The 16,842-nt window shown below is 26.6% G+C and overlaps 1 protein-coding gene and 1 long non-coding RNA gene across 2 annotated transcripts; one reads left to right on the top strand and one right to left on the bottom strand.

Annotated features, from left to right (window-relative positions):
- Positions 1–1,692: 1,692 nt before the first annotated feature.
- On the top strand, positions 1,693–2,682 carry LOC131611906 (steroid 5-alpha-reductase DET2-like). Its single transcript, XM_058883737.1, has one exon. The coding sequence runs from the start codon at positions 1,722–1,724 to the stop codon at positions 2,535–2,537; it is 816 nt and encodes a 271-aa protein (XP_058739720.1). The 5' UTR covers positions 1,693–1,721; the 3' UTR covers positions 2,538–2,682.
- Positions 2,683–14,703: 12,021 nt separating this feature from the next.
- LOC131611907 (uncharacterized) lies at positions 14,704–15,980 on the bottom strand. The gene is made up of 3 exons (XR_009287229.1): positions 15,715–15,980; positions 15,245–15,390; positions 14,704–15,134 (listed from the first exon to the last, which is right to left on the bottom strand). It is a non-coding gene; the product is annotated as an uncharacterized LOC131611907 (long non-coding RNA).
- Between the last annotated feature and the right edge of the window lie 862 nt (positions 15,981–16,842).

Raw genomic sequence — 16,842 nt, forward strand, 5'->3', positions numbered from 1 at the left:
AATAAAGAGACCAAACTTAAACTTTTTTAAAACTCTATTTTATTAAATAGGTCAGACTTAAACTATTAAAAAAAGCCTATGAAACCTTATAGGCCGACCTATATTTTCATATATATATATATATATATATATATATATATATATATATATATATATATATATATATATATATATGCTAAATAGGTTGACCCATGCATGTATATATTAGAAAAAATGCTAAATAGGCTAGCATATATATGCATATATATTAGAACAAAAGGTAAATAGGCCGGGTTATATTTGTATATATAGGTCGACCTATAAGACTTCTTAAGTAATATAAATTAATTAAAAATTTTAATCAGATATTGACTTTTAAATAGGGTTTCAAGACAAGCCAGACTTTTAAAAAGGTCAAGCTAAGCCAAAAAACTGGGAAATTTCTTTGTAGACCTCCCTATGGGGAGAACCTCCAGCGAAAACCCAAAAACACCCCTACTTCGGAGATGCATCTCCGAAGTTTTTTTTTTTCAAAATTTTCCCAGAATTCGGAGATGCATATCCGAAAAAACCTCCAAAAATGGTCAGAGATTTTTTCGGATATGCATATCCGAATGAATCAAAATCCCAAAAAATTAAAAATTTTAGAATATTGATTAATTCAGATATCATAAAATTGATATAATTTATAAGTTATGAATAATAATAATAATGATAATTATACGGTTGATATTTCTTTTCTAATTTCAATTATAAATTAAAAAAAACTCATAAAAATTTAATATTTTTTAATAAATTTCATATTAATAATTACTAAAATTATAACTAATACAATATAATTATAATTATAGAAAACATAAATATATTAATAATTATTCAATAAAAATTTAAAATAAAAGAGATCAAATAAAAATAAAATTATTCACTATTTTATTTTTATTTTAATATAAATTTCGAATTACATTAGTTTTTCAAATAATTTTATATGTATTATATAAACAAATAGTAAATAAGATATTAATTTAAATATTTATTAGGCTAATATTATTATTATATTTTGATTATAAAAATATATATTTAATAATATATTTTAATTAATACAATTAATTATACTATTAATTGTATTGATTCACCTTGATTTTAATTTTTTTTTATAATTATTGAATTTTTTCGGATATGCATATATTGAAACATTCCAATTGAAATATTTCGGATATGTATCTCCGAAGACACCCCTTCCAAAAAAGTGATTTCGGAAATTCATCTCCAAAAACACTTTTTTTGGTGTTTTCGGAAGTGCATTTCCGAAATCAATTTTTTTGATTTCGAAGATGCATTTCCGAAATATAAGAGCAATTTGGTATTTTCATCGCTGGTGTTCAAGAAGGTTGAGAAGTCCATAAATAAATTCTAAAAAATTAAACATATAATAGCTCATAGGTCAGACTTAGACCTTTTATAGCATGTTTGGTATCACGTTTTTTCAACAAAAATCACGGTGGAATTGATTTTCACCGTGGAAATGGAGAAGCTGCTAGTTCAAGCTTCTATTAGCCGTGATTTTTTTTCGGTGATTTTGTTATTTCCAAACACACACTTAATTTTATTGTATGTCAAACTGAAGTCTTCTAAAGCCTAGCCTATCTCCTATTTTCTCTTATTTATTTATTTATTTATTTATACAATTATATTACTACTATAAAAACACAAACATATAGTACCAAACACCAACAGCAACAACAATGTCCGATCAAAAAATGTTCTTACAAGACGATTCCCTCTTCAACTACGCACTCCTCACTCTCTTCCTCATAGCACCACCAACCTTCATCTCTCTCGCATTCCTCCAAGCCCCATACGGCAAACACCACAGACCAGGTTGGGGTCCGAATCTCTCTCCACCTCTCGCATGGTTCCTCATGGAAAGTCCCACACTTTGGTTCACTCTCTATCTTTTCCCCTTCGGTAACAACTCTTCAAACCCTAAATCAATTATCCTCATCACCCCTTTTCTGATTCATTACTTCAACCGCACAATCATCTACCCACTTCGTTTGTTAACCACAATGAAAACGAAAAAGAATTCATCTTTATCGAAAACCCCATCTGGGTTTCCTTTTAGTATAGCCCTTATGGCTTTTATCTTCAATTTGTTGAATTCTTATGTGCAAGCTAGATGGGTTTCTCACTACAAGAGTTTTGATGATGGGTTGTGTTTTTGGGTTGTGTTTTTTGGTGGGGTTTTGGTGTTTTTTGTTGGGATGAGGATTAATGTTTTGTCTGATAAGGAACTGTTGAGGCTTAAGAGTGAAGGGAGAGGGTATGTGGTTCCTAAAGGAGGGTTTTTTGAGGTTGTGAGTTGTCCTAATTACTTTGGGGAGATTGTGGAGTGGTTTGGTTGGGCTTTGATGACTTGGTCTTGGGCTGGCCTGGGCTTTTTTGTTTACACTTTTGCTAACTTGGGGCCTAGAGCTAGGGCTAATCATGAGTGGTATTTGGAGAAATTTGGAGAGGATTATCCAAAGAAGAGGAAAGCTGTTATTCCTTACTTGTATTGAGTTTTCTGAATTGTTGTAATTTGGAGTGTGTTGTATTGTATATGTGTTGAAGAGGAGAAAATAATGAGAAAATGTTGCTGAATTAAAGCAGGGGAAGTTTGTTTCTCTTGGACTGGTATTGTTCTAATAGATCATCTTTTTTTGATGTGTTTGTTTTTATAATATTATTCAACATAGTTACTTAGTGCCCATTATTTTTGGACACTATTTTTCAAAACACCTATTTTTGTATATTTTGATGGTTTTGAATAACGGTCGCGGTAACTGGTGTAGTTGCATCATGATGCAGTTGCGGTAATAGGTGTAGTCACATCATGGTGCGGCCGAGTAACTGGTGTAGTTGCGTCATATTGCCTGACACAGTTTCAACCACAGTGTAGTTAAGATCAAGTGATGGATTGTAAGATCGTAGGATTTTACATGCAAATGATGCCTAGAGTGCTACAATCAGAGAAAGATTGTTTCTGTCGTATGTATGGTAAAGATCGAGCTTTTTGAAGCAAGATTGTAAAAAATAAACATGTTGGGTCTGTCCGAATTATAATTTTTATGTTTTTGTGTATGTGTGTATAAATAAGTAAGAAATTACAATTTTTTCTTTCGGTAGAGTCTTACTTGCCTCGTTAACGCTCTAAGTTTTATCATCTTTCACAAGCTGAATGATTTCGCTTAAGGTTTGACTACATTGCTCGCAATTACTTCATGATTTTGACAACATCAAAACACACAATCACATTATGGTTTCGACAAGATCAAATCACGTGATGTTGCGGCTCGATTATCCGACATTTTTTTGGATAAAAATCTATATCTTTAAGTGTTCATTCATACTGAAGTAAAAGATGCATCAAGGGATGGAGAACAATTGCCTCATTAGTGAGTGATAACTGATAAATGTGAATGTTTAGTATTTGCATCAATATCTCATAACTACTGAATTGATATATAGTTTGTCATAGCGTCTATAACATGATTTTTTTCTTTTGTCTGTCATGATAATAGAAGGATATTACATACAAATCTGAAATATTTTCAAATCTAACATTTTCCAGCAAATGTTATCTACCAATGAAACAAAATTTGGTTTCAGAAAAGACTCACTTATTGTTGTTTCTAATTAACCCTTCAAAAAATTGAGAGCAAGCATGCAATTCAGACTTAATAACAAAGGACTCGTGTGTAATTGTAAGGTGCATATTTTGCACTATTTTCCATTCAAATTGTATACCAGCTAAATTTTCTGAGCCATTGCTATATGCAGCTGCATAATGAAATATTGTGCTGTTCTGACTTGAGAGAAGCAAATGCAGAAAACATCAAGTGGAAGAGAGAAAACTTCGTAGTAAATACTGAATTCTAAGGTTCATTGCAACACCACCACTAGGGATTTGTTGTTCAATATGATTCTTCTGGAATCAAGAACTCTAAGATGATTGCTGAAAGATGCTCTTTATGCTAATAAAAAGTGGCAAAGGTAGTTTCACTAATTTGAAACAGAAATAGAACGCCTAAAATTGTGCAAAGTTGAGCTATACGGCCTCCTACTCTATGACGAAGAGAAATTTTCTTGAAAGACAACTAGGTCTCTAAAGAGAACTTCAAGAAACACTAAAAAAATTCAACAAATGTGTTCACATACTCTACTTACGAGTTTAACTCACTTTGGGTCAGAGATCCTAAAAGATCCTAACATAATTTAGACAACACCTGTACAATTATTTAAGAGAAATACAAACTCATTTAACTCTTAGGGGTGTTTGTTCAATGGATACCAATGTTTTTTCCGAAAATGTGACATTGGAATTCACATATTTTCTTGTTTATTTCAAGTTTTGATAAATTATAGTTGGGTACTTTTTATTCTCAGGAATATGTTTTGTTCATAAATTTCTTCACTTTTATTCTCATGTCAAAGGATGAGGATCTTACAATCTCATCTCATGATAATATAACATAATCACCGTAACTTTTCATTCTCATATTTTTAAACACATTTAATTTTTAACTTTTAATTTTTAAGATTTAATTAAAATAAAACCTAAAAATATTCTTGAAAATTTTATTCATTTGTCAAACACATTGATATTGATAGAATTAAAGTTTCTGAAAAAATAATATCCGCAAATTATAATTTTAATCTTTCAAACAAACACACCCTTAATTTAATCTATAATATAAGAAAGTTAATGGTTGTGAAAAAGTCTACAACATCCTCATTTGATTTTTTGTCATCGCATTAAAATTGTCTTTATTTGGTCTTTGCACAATAAAGTTCTTAACATTTTTATATATGAAATTTAATATTGATCCAAATATTTTTGTAAATGATACCTAAACGAAAAAAAATCAAATATAGATTTATATATTTTATATACAAAATACCTATTTTCACCCCTGCCATATGGGGTGTATTTGAAAAACCCCCTGCGAAAAAAAAAAAGTTGCAATTATTACCTTAATAAATTTTAAAAGTTTCAATTTGGACCTTTAGCCAGCCACATCATCCAAAAATCTGACGTGGCAACTTTTTTTTTAATTTATTATTATTATTTTAATTATGTGGCTGGCTTATGTGGCATTCTTTTTATTTTTAATTTCATTTTATTCCACATGGCATTTTTATTATTATTATATTGTTTAGTTTTAAAATGTTAAATATCAAACCTTAAAAAACTGATTGTTTAGTTTTAAAATGTTAAATATCAAACCTTAAAAAACTGATTGTTTAGTTTTAAAATGTTAAATATCAAACCTTAAAAAACTGGTCCCATGAGGGATCGAACCCAGGAATCAAATCAAGATATGTCCAACACATTACCACTCGGCTGGGCACAACATTATGCTATGGAGTTAACTTAGCTATTTTATAATAGTTGTTGTTAACGTTTCATTATTAATTTTAGTTTAATTACTATTTTCATTATTATTTAATATTAATATTATTAGTTAATAATTAATAGTTTATAGTTAATATTATTAATTAATATTACTAAATTATAAAATAATAATTAATATTTATTTTACTGTTAAAGTTAATTAAATTATAAACTAAATTAAATTAATATAAAATAATATTAATTAATGACGTTAATAGTAAATTAAATTAAATATAAATATTAATATAAATTGTTTAAATTAAATTAATTAACTTAAATATAGCGTTAATATTAAAATAATATTAAATAAATTTAATAAAAATAAATTTAATTAAACATAAATGTTAAATTGATTTAATCTAATATTAATTAGAAAATATAAACTAAATTAAATTAATATAAACATATATTAATTAATAATGTTAACCGTAAAATATAAACTAAAATAGTATTAATTATAAAATATAAATTAAATTAAACTAAATTAAATTAATATAAACTAATATTAATTAAAATTAGTTATTTTAGTTTATATTTTATAATTTAATTATGTTAAATAGTAAAATAAATATTAATTATTATTTTATAATTTAACTAATATTATTTAATAACATTAACATTAACTCATAAATATTAACTAATAACTAATAATTATTAACTAATAATATTAATATTAATTAATAATGTAAACATTAAGTATTATTTTTAATAACGAAAAGAATAGTTAGTATATAGTTTTTAAGGGAGCTTTGAAACGTAAAACAAGTTGTAGCGTAGTGGTTAAGTGTTTGTGATGGATGATATGGTTCTTGGGTTCGAGCCATCATGGGACTAGTTTTTTAATGTTTGATATTTAACATTTTAAAACTAAACAATATAATAATAATAACAATGCCATGTGGAATAAAAGGAAATTAAAAATAAAAAGAATGCCACATAAACCAGCCACATAATTAAAATAATAATAATAAATTAAAAAAAAGTTGCCACGTCAGATTTTTGGATGATGTGGCTGGCTAAAGGTCCAAATTGAAACTTTTAAAATTTGTTAAGGTAATAATTGCAACTTTTTTTTTCGCAGGGGGGTTTTTCAAATACACCCCATATGGCAGGGGTGAAAATAGGTATTAACCCAAAAATCTATTATTGATCTAAATATTTTTATATACGAAATTTACTATTGATCCAAATATTTTTTGTAAATGATACCTGATCTTACCGAGCGGATCAGATGACCAACAACAATGAAGGCTTAATGTTCGGGATGATGAAGATGGGGAAAAAAGGGTTGTACCTGCAAGGCACTCCGATGCCAAAGTAAGTAGGTATTCCACAAGGTACAACAAAGTATTAGGGTTTAGTGGTAAGAAAAAGATTACCTTACCCTCTGTATGTAGAAGGCCATTTATAGGAAGTTTTAACGAGCGGATTGGACTCCTCCTTCTGTGGTGGATATTCAGGAGACGCGTGGACTGTTTGTTTACCGGGCACGAGGGGTCCTCGTGGTCGGTCGCTTGGCCCGTTTGCCCCGTCTGGTCGGATGGAAACCACCACGTGCGTCCTGAAGCGTGTTGGGCCGAAGGCGGGAATGACCCAATTGATTGGATTGGGCCGGTCCAGAACAATACCTAAACAAAAATAATATTTGTACACGGAAAAAATCTATTATTTACGAAAAAAATAGTATTTATTATCCAAATATTTTTTATTCAAAAATCGTATACGGGAAAAAAATCTACTATTGATCTAAATATTTTTATATATGAAATTTACTATTGATCTAAATATTTTTGTAAATGATACCTAAACAAAAATGAAGTCTTTATACGGAAAAAAATCAAATATAGATTTATATATTTTAGATACAAAAAATGTTATTTATGATCCAAATATGTTTTATTCAAAAATGGCATAGTTCAAAAAATCTATTATTGATCTAAATATTTTTATATACAAAAATTTAATATTGATCCAAATATTTTTGTAAATGATACCTAAACAAAAATAATATTTGTATACGGAAAAAAATCTATTATTTACGAAAAATAGTATTTATGATCCAAATTTTTTTTATTCAAAAATGGTACTATATAGAAAAAAATCTACTATTGATCTAAATATTTTTATATACGAAATTTACTATTGATCCAAATATTTTTGTAAATGATATCTAAACAAAAATGAGATCTATATATGAGAAAAAAAATCTATTATTGATATAAATATTTTTATATACGATAAATGATATTTATGATCAAATATTTTTGATCCAAAAATGGTACACGGGAAAAAATCTATTATTGATATAAATATTTTTATATACGAAATAATCAATTATTTATCTAAATATTTTTTTTTCTTTTTTAACATTATATTTAAAATAAATGATATATCCAAATAGGTGTAACAGAACACGTATGTATGCACGAGTTTGTTTCTAGTAACATATCAGTAAAACTTGTAACTTAAAAAAAAAAACTCCTATAACAATTTTCTTTTAAAAAATAATAAAATATTTTAAAACCATTTTCACTTGTCATGTTCCAATATTTGTGTATCACTAACATTAATATGTTTGTTTAGTCATAAACTTGAAATATCTCGATTTTTCCAATATAACAAAAGCTCAATTACTCCTTAAATTTTGTATATATACAAAATCAACAAAACCATTTATCAGAAAATTTCCGATCCTATAGGCATGGATTTGGAACAGAAAAATACAGCATGATAGCTGCTTTATAGTTAAGAATGTCAATGGAACGGGGCAGATGCGGAGATACATTCTCATCACAATTCCCGCTCTCGAATCTATTCTCCATTCCCGCTTCGGATTTCTGTTACAGGGGATTTTGTCCCCCATCCCCGTCCTGGCGGGTCCCCACAGATCCCCAAGGTTCATGTGGAGATCCATAAACATGATTTTTATTTATTATTTTAAACCAAATTAATAATAAAAGCTTCAAAAACTAACCACAAGAAATTTAGAAATTATTCCTTTGTGATAAATATATTGTTTTAATAATATTTAATCTAAAATATTGAGTGTGATGACCACCAAAATTTCAAACTAGAAAAATTAAAATAATTATTTAATTTTCACTCATTTACTAACAATACATATATATTTTAAATTTGTGTATAAGATTAATTATATGAAATGACAAATAAACTTACATAATAATTTAAAATTATATATAAATTAATGACATTATGCCATTTTAGGCGGAGCGGGGACTCTACGGGGCAGGGATATTTACGCCTTACGCCACCTCCATCCCTGAAGTGCATTCGGGGAGACTTTGCTCCACATCCCCGTCCCCATGGGGATAAAATTTCCCGTCTTTGGGACCCCAAACAGGGAATCGCCACGGGGATCCCCACTAACGGAGGCAGGTTGACATCCCTATTTATAATAATACTCTCCTATTTTATCGGTTTGAAATCAAATCCATCCTAACAACTTTTCGCTAAAAAAACATTTCAAAATAAAATTTGCAATGTAATATGTTACCACAGATTCTCCTAGGGTACATTCTTGAATTAAAAAACAACACCGGCATTTCTAATCTCTGATGAATATCCCTCCATCTAAATCATGGCGTCAGCCTAACACGCCTCCGTCATCACCACCGGTAATTCTTCCCAACGATTTTATCTTTGAAAGTTTTATCATTACTTCCTGTGAAATTTCTTAGGGTCTGTTTGGTTCAAATGAAGGGGAGGGGTTTTAAAGGAGGGAAGGGGAGGGGAGGGAGGGGAGGGATTTTTTTTAATCAGATAAATGTTTGGTTCAAAATAAGAGAGGGGAGGGGAAGGGATGAGTTTTAATTAAAAATATGTTTGGTTCAGAAGGGGAAGGGAGAAATTTTATTAATAAATTATATTTTTACCCTTACGATCTTATATAAATGATATAATATTCAAATATGAAAAATTTATAAATGTTTTTTGGTAATAAATGTTTTAATATTGAGGGACTACAACGTTATAATTTACCATAATGTTAATAAAGTGAGTACACTTGATTCAAATTATAACTCTCCGATACAAATGAAATTATATGTTAATAACAATTTTTAAATAGTGATGAATAATCAAACAAAACAAATACATGAAATAAGTTATTATTAAAACTAATAATTTAAATTTTTTAATAAAATGAATAAACAAAATATAAAGTAAAGTGAATGATTTAAAATTTCATATAAAAGAAAATATAATAGGATAAATAACAAAATTAGAAGAAAAAATGAACATAAATAAACATTAAAAAAATTATAAAAATAATGCAATGATTATGAATTGTATTAAGTAAAAAAATTTAAAAAAAATTTGAAAGTGGATAATAGTTATAATAAGTTGATGAAAATAATGGAGAAAAATCACATAGAAGAGAAACATTAACAGGAAAGAAAATAAATAATTTTGAAATATTAAAATTAAACTGAGAATATTTTAGTAAATATAATAATTTTTTACCTATTAAAATTCAGATTTCCTCCCCTCCCCTCCAAATCCCCCAATTCGGAGGGACGCAAAAAGTGAGGTTTGGAGGGATTTTACTCCCCTCTCTCCCCCTCCTTAAATTTGAACCAAACATATTTAATTAGACACTAGTAAAGGACCCGTGCGTACGCACGGGTCACGTAAAGTCGGTATAAATATTAAATAAATATAATATGGTTATGTTTAAAAAATGTATTTTAATTTATACGAATTAACAGAAAAAAATCAATATTAATTGTCATATAAATATTAATTTAATTTATTAAGTTGTAGTAGTTGTTAGGATATAGATAGATTGGGTAATTGCTATTAAATCAAATATATGGTGGAAAAAAAAGTTTGGCCCGTCGGGCATGCCAATAATTTTTATAATTGTTTATAATTTTAATTTTACAATTTCTATCAATATTATAAAATAAAATATATTATACAACAAAAATATATATTGGTTTAATAATTTGATTAGATTTAATGTAAAATAAAAAAAAAATATACACAAAAAAAAGATGGATAACACAATTTGATTATGTTTGTTAAATTTGTGTAGTAATTTATAAGTTATATGCTATAGTAATTCAGAATTCATTAATATATGATCTCTATATTTGTTCAATTTAAGTAAATATTTTGTCGGCCCGTCAAAATAATAGGTTAGGCCCGTCGGGCATGCCTATAATTTTTAAATTTTCTGTATTGTAAATTTAGTAATTCTATTGATAATATATAATTTTATCATCTAATAGAAAATAAATTTAAACACAGGTAAATTTTATAAGGAATCTCTGACAAATTTTAAATAAGTAATCATTGTTGAAAAATTTAAAAGAAATTTTTTTTATAAAATGCAATGTGATAAGTAAATTGTAAAAGATATCATATGAGTATAAAATTCATATGAATATAAAATTTATATATTATGAATTTATATATGCAAAAAATATAGTATGAATTTATCCATCTTTTTTATAAATATTGAATACATAATAAAATAAATTAAATAAAAATAATAACAAATTTGAGTTTTTCATAAGAAAATTTTGTTATCCATCTTTTTTATCAATTTAATACATGCAAATTTCTCCAAATTAAGAATTTTTTATAATATTTAATATGTAATAAATATATAAAATAAATTTTATAAATATTCACCATTTACAATACTAATAAATTATTATTATTATTATTATTAATATTATTATTATTTTATTTTTTTATAGAAAGTATTTTTATTATTGTTGTTGTTATATTGTTATTATTATTATTATTACTATTATTATTATTATTATTATTATTATTATTATATATAAAGATAAGAAAAACTATGATGTTATTTTTTAAATATAAATATTTCAAAATGATGTTAATAATCATTATTATCCTTTATTACATAATTTAATACAAATATTTTTTAAAGGTGAATTCTTATCTATCCAACACAAAAAGTTGAGTAGAGTTACTTTAGTATAAAATGCTTTGGAAATAAAAACCATTAAAAATAGAAGTAATGTAGTTATGAAACCTCTAAAAACCATTAAAAATAAAAACATATTTTTTTCGATAATATAATTGTAATTTCAAATGATTTACTTAATTAATATATTTTATTATAGTTATTATATTTATTACTTAAAAAAATATATGTAAAGTAACATCTTAAAATTTATTAAACACAGATCAAGATTATTTATAATATTTAAAATTTTAAATAATAATAATCATAAATTATATATAGACCATATATTCAAAAGTCTAATAAAAAATTGGAAATAAAAGATCAAAAGCCCAATAAAAAAATTCCCTCTTTCTTCGATAAATATGAGATTTTGAAGGAGTATAAATAGTGGAAAATAAATAATGGAAAACTTTTCAATTTCCTATATTAAAAATAGAAACAGAACAGAAAAAGTCTACGCCATGGTAAAAGAGGGACTTTACATTTTCTTAGAGGATAATGATATAGAAACGTGTATAGAAGCATTAGAAACTGATGTTTTGTATAAACTCAAAATATTGACTAAGCCAATAGTCCAAAATTACAATAAAATCGCAAATTAATAAACCCTATTTAAGTGAGTGGGCATGATTAATATATTGATGGCTATTAATTATGCCATATACACAATATTAATTGTAATAATTAATTATGATTTATTTTAGAAGAAAGAGAAATATGACCCTTTATTAGACAATATATCCCTAAGCATTTTCCGTTAAGCTATGAATAAGATCTGTGAATGAATAAATAATCAATTTCACACCTTTTTCTTTTGGAAAAAAATCAATTTTCTTATTAATAATCATTATTTTCATGATTAAAAAAAATCATAATACAATTTCAAACAACAATTCCATCGATTCATAATTTTCTATAAAAAAAAACCTCTAAACAATATATCTACATTTGGTACAATAAGAACCATACATTTCTATAAATCAATTCTCATAAAACTAAATGTACTAATAAATTACTGACGTAGCTTTGATACACCAAGAACAATAAACCAATTCTCATAATAGTAACCAAGTGAAAGATAAAGCCACAAAGCCGTGAAACAATTCTCATCCAAAAGCTATGCAACCATTATCAGAGAACCATCATTTTCATGAAATAATAAATTCTTACAACACATTCATATATTTATAACAGAATAAAATGTATTCTTATAAAAGCAATAGCAATTCTAATTTTTTCTAACAATCTATTTGAAGCAAATAAAGTAAATGTATTCTTACAATAACAACCATATTAATTCCATAAAATAATAAGGCAACTCCAATTTCCCTATAAGAACAAATGGAAACAAATCCACTGCGCTGCTGTTTCTCTTATGCCATCCCTCGTGCCCACCATCTTCACCTTTTTCTTTCCCTTGTTTATAAGTAATTAAAAGGTTTAGATTGGAGCAAGAGACATTTAAAAAGATACAATAGTTTGTGTATTCTCTTACGTTTATTTAATGATTTTTTGTCAAAATCAAATTGTTAAATTTCTATTTTGTTCCCTAAAAACAAACTGTTAAACTTATGACTTTGTTTGTCAAAATAAAAACATATTGAGAAGAAAAACCCTTAAAAAACCTCAAAATATAAAATACACAAACTATTACACAAAAAAAGAAAAATCTTAAAACATAGAATACACAAATGAAGGAGAAATTTTTGGATTTTCATAGAAGGAACAGACTGCAGAAAACTAAATCAAAATAAAATGATGGCAGCGACAATTTTGAGCAATTTTCGGTAACTTTGAGGAGGGGGGATTGTTTCATATCAGAGTGAAAAAGATAAGTAGAACATACAAAAATCTAATACAAAATACGATAGTTGAAAAATATATGATTGTTAAAATTAGAGAACAAATCATACCTGCAAATCAGAAAGGATGAAATAATTTAGGGGAAAAGTAAAGGATATATTGAAAATGTAGGATTGAAAACTTAAAAGAAGGAAGAAGGATCCCTATATTTATGTTTTAAAACTTATAAGAAGGAAGAAGGATCCCTATGTCCCCTATAATCGGCGGAGCCGGAGAAAAAAAATAGGGTTAAGGAAGATGAAAAGAGACACAGACCCTTCTGCTTGATAGAATGCTACTGAATAATATAAAAAGAAAAGTGTTAGGTAGATTTGGTTAGGAGTATGAATTTATAGATGTAGAGAAGGAATTGGAATGGGTGGTATTTCAAATTCGTGATATTTCCCAATGCTGGAAAACTAAAAAGTTAAAATATTCTCATTGGAAGAGAAAGCATGCGTGGAAAATTGATATGAAACATGCTTGGAATACTTTTACGGTAAAATAGGTGATTGGTGTAAAAAAAAATATCACATTAATGTTCGCATATAGATATAAATAATAGTTATAGCTTAACATTTCTTTTAACCTTTAAATTTCTTTCAACTGTAAAATAAAATAAATGCTATTAATCAATAAATTTATAATTACTATTAAGAAATAAATCTATAATTAGTATTAGACACTTCAATTGTTACTTTATAGATTAAATAAAAAAAATATTTAGAATATCGTAGTAATGATTATATTAGATAAGAAATATTAATCCATTATATTTTAAACATAAATTCAAAAATATTTTAATATTGATTTTCTTATTTTAATTTATAAAATTAAATGACTTTTTCAAGGACGGTGGTTAACATTGGAACAAACAACAAAAATAAATAAAATTGAAATACAATATTGTTGGAATAATAAAATATATAAATTGGAAGACATGTATTAAAAAAATGTTTTTATAATACAATATTGTTGGAATAATAAAATATATTAATTGAAATACATGTATTAAAAAATTCGTTTTTATTTAAAAAAAAAAAGATAATTAGGTTAAATATTAATGACAATAATAATGATGACTATAAATGTTTGTGAAATTTGAATATAAAGAGTTATTGTTGAAATACTAAAATACAATAATTACAATATATTACTTTAAAAATAATTTTGTTTTCATTTTTTTAATATAGATGAAGAGACAAAACCAAACTTTTGGTTTACCTGTGCTAACAAAAATATTGAAAAATATCGTAACTTTGAAAATTTCAAAAGTACAAATATGAATGGTGAAATATGTAATTATTGATTTTATTTTATTAATTAGATCATATACATGAATACTTATTTTATTTATTAACATAATTATCAAATATTGAACATTATGATTTCGAATATCAATTTATTGGAATACTAAAAGGCAAGTTTGAAAGTTTTAATAAGTTAAAATACTAAAATCCAAATAGGTTGATAATAATAACACAAACTAAAGTAGATGTCCAACAAATTATTATATATTAGTTTCTTTTTTTTTCCCTGACTATGCCCCTGAAAACAAAAGTATGACAAAACATTAAAAAAAACATCTCATCCCCTTCCCCACAGGGGGCGCAATAAGATTCATTGTTAAGCAACATTCGGCTCACACATGGAAATCCCTGTATTTGTCATTTAGGACCATTCCATTTTTGCAGAGTAAAATCCTACCTATATATTTAAAATTGTTAGAATCATTTGTAACATAAACTGTAAAAAACCAACTTAAACTAAGATGTCAGTTGATTTGTTCTAATTATACTCATTTTGATTTGTTTTAATTATACTCCTTTTGATTTGTTCTGATTATACTCCTTTCGATTTATTCTGATTATTTTGCTTCGCCTTCAATACTTTCTGCATCCCATTTCTCCATTGTATCTAAATAACATCAGACCAAAACAACAGAAGAAAAAAAATGAAAAAGAAATCTCATCAAAACCAAAACAATAACAAACAAACAACATCAATGAACAGCATATTATCATCACCTGAATAACAGAAACCCATTAACTATAATCCCAAAAAATATTACACAGTGAAATAATAACCAGTTGGAACTTTAAGCTGACTGACAACAACTTTGAATAAATTATTCTGCTCCTTCTCTTTAGCCGTCTCTTCCTCCCTCTTTTTTCTGTTAAAATCAACACATAGCATAAAACTCATTTGAAAACATTACTAAAAACACTAAAATTAAACAAAATCGATTAACAATAATTAAAAATACTATCTTTACATCGACTTTGGGGTCGATTTTTAGTTACACGAAATACTTAAGTTTCTGAACAAATTTCTAAAATGCGTTGCTTTTGTTTTTTGTTCTGGGGATTAAAAATAGAATTCATAATCAGTTAGGAAAAGAACTGAAATATATGAAGTAGAGAGAAAAGGAGATTTCTAATAGAAAAAAAAACTAAAGATTGAAAGGAGGATTGAATGAGATTCATAGATAACTTACCTTGCATAAGCGAATCTGATTTCTCCAACCCTCTCGTTCAGATCCCTGGACTGAATGTGCGAATCTAAAGAGAACAACAGCACTATTTAGGAAAAATCAATAAACAGGAAGAAGAAAATACAACCCTAAAAATAAAATTGAAAAAAACAGTCGCTCATCCAAAGGTTGAAGGGGAATAAATTTAATGGAAAAAGAAAATTGGAGAATGAGGAGAGTTATTCATGTAGTTATTCTTATAGCAAATGCTCCCATTGATGTGCATTGGAAAATAATAGAGACTTTAATAATGAGAAGGAAGCGTTGGAAGTGATGAAATGCCAAAATAATTTGTTTTACGCGTGAAACAATATTTGGGGAAAACCAACGGTCCAATTATTAATATAAAAAATCTACAAATTAATTAGTTAAAGGTAATAATGACTTAAATATATAGACATAGGGAGAAATAATGAAAAGGAAGGGCTTTTTTAATATGTATGTTCCAATGCAATAACAGTATAGAAGATAGTGCAGGTTTTTTCATATTCCAATACAGAACTTTTGCATTAAATAAACTGTCGGAATGTAATCATGATTAGATGTAAAATGACGCTCAGGGGTATGCAAAACCATGTTTAATTGTTTGTGATTAGGGTAATTAAGGCAATTTGGTGGTAATTCATTTTTATATATTAAAATAGATTTCCTCTCCCCTCCCCTCCCCTCCCCTCTATCTACCTCGAACCAAACACACCCTTAGGCTATGTTTGAGAGTTTGGAGGAAAAGGGAAGGGAGAGCTTCAAAAATTAATTTTTTAAAATAATACAGAGAAATTTTTAATATTTTTTTTTAAAAAAAAATTTAGAATGATAAAGTAATGATTATCATTAATGTATTTTTACTTTTTGAAATACGATAACAACAAAAAATATTTTTGAACATTTTGTCTAAGCCTTTCAAAACCTTCATTTGATACAAATTTTGAGTTCTCCCAAATCAATGGGTTTTTGGTGTTACGAAGAAAATCAAATCATCCAAAACTAGGGCAGACAATGAACCAAACTAACTCGAAAATAGTTCGAAACTCGATTCAAAAATTAAATCGTTGAACTAGGTTCATGAACCAAATGAGCTGAGTATGAGTAAAA

Source organism: Vicia villosa, linkage group LG6 (genome assembly GCF_029867415.1).
Source record: "Vicia villosa cultivar HV-30 ecotype Madison, WI linkage group LG6, Vvil1.0, whole genome shotgun sequence".
Lineage (NCBI taxonomy): Eukaryota > Viridiplantae > Streptophyta > Magnoliopsida > Fabales > Fabaceae > Vicia > Vicia villosa.

Coding starts and splice junctions, on each gene's coding strand:
- LOC131611906 (XM_058883737.1), top strand. CDS start 1,722: ATGTCCGATCAAAAAATGTTCTTACAAGACGATTCCCTCTTCAACTAC.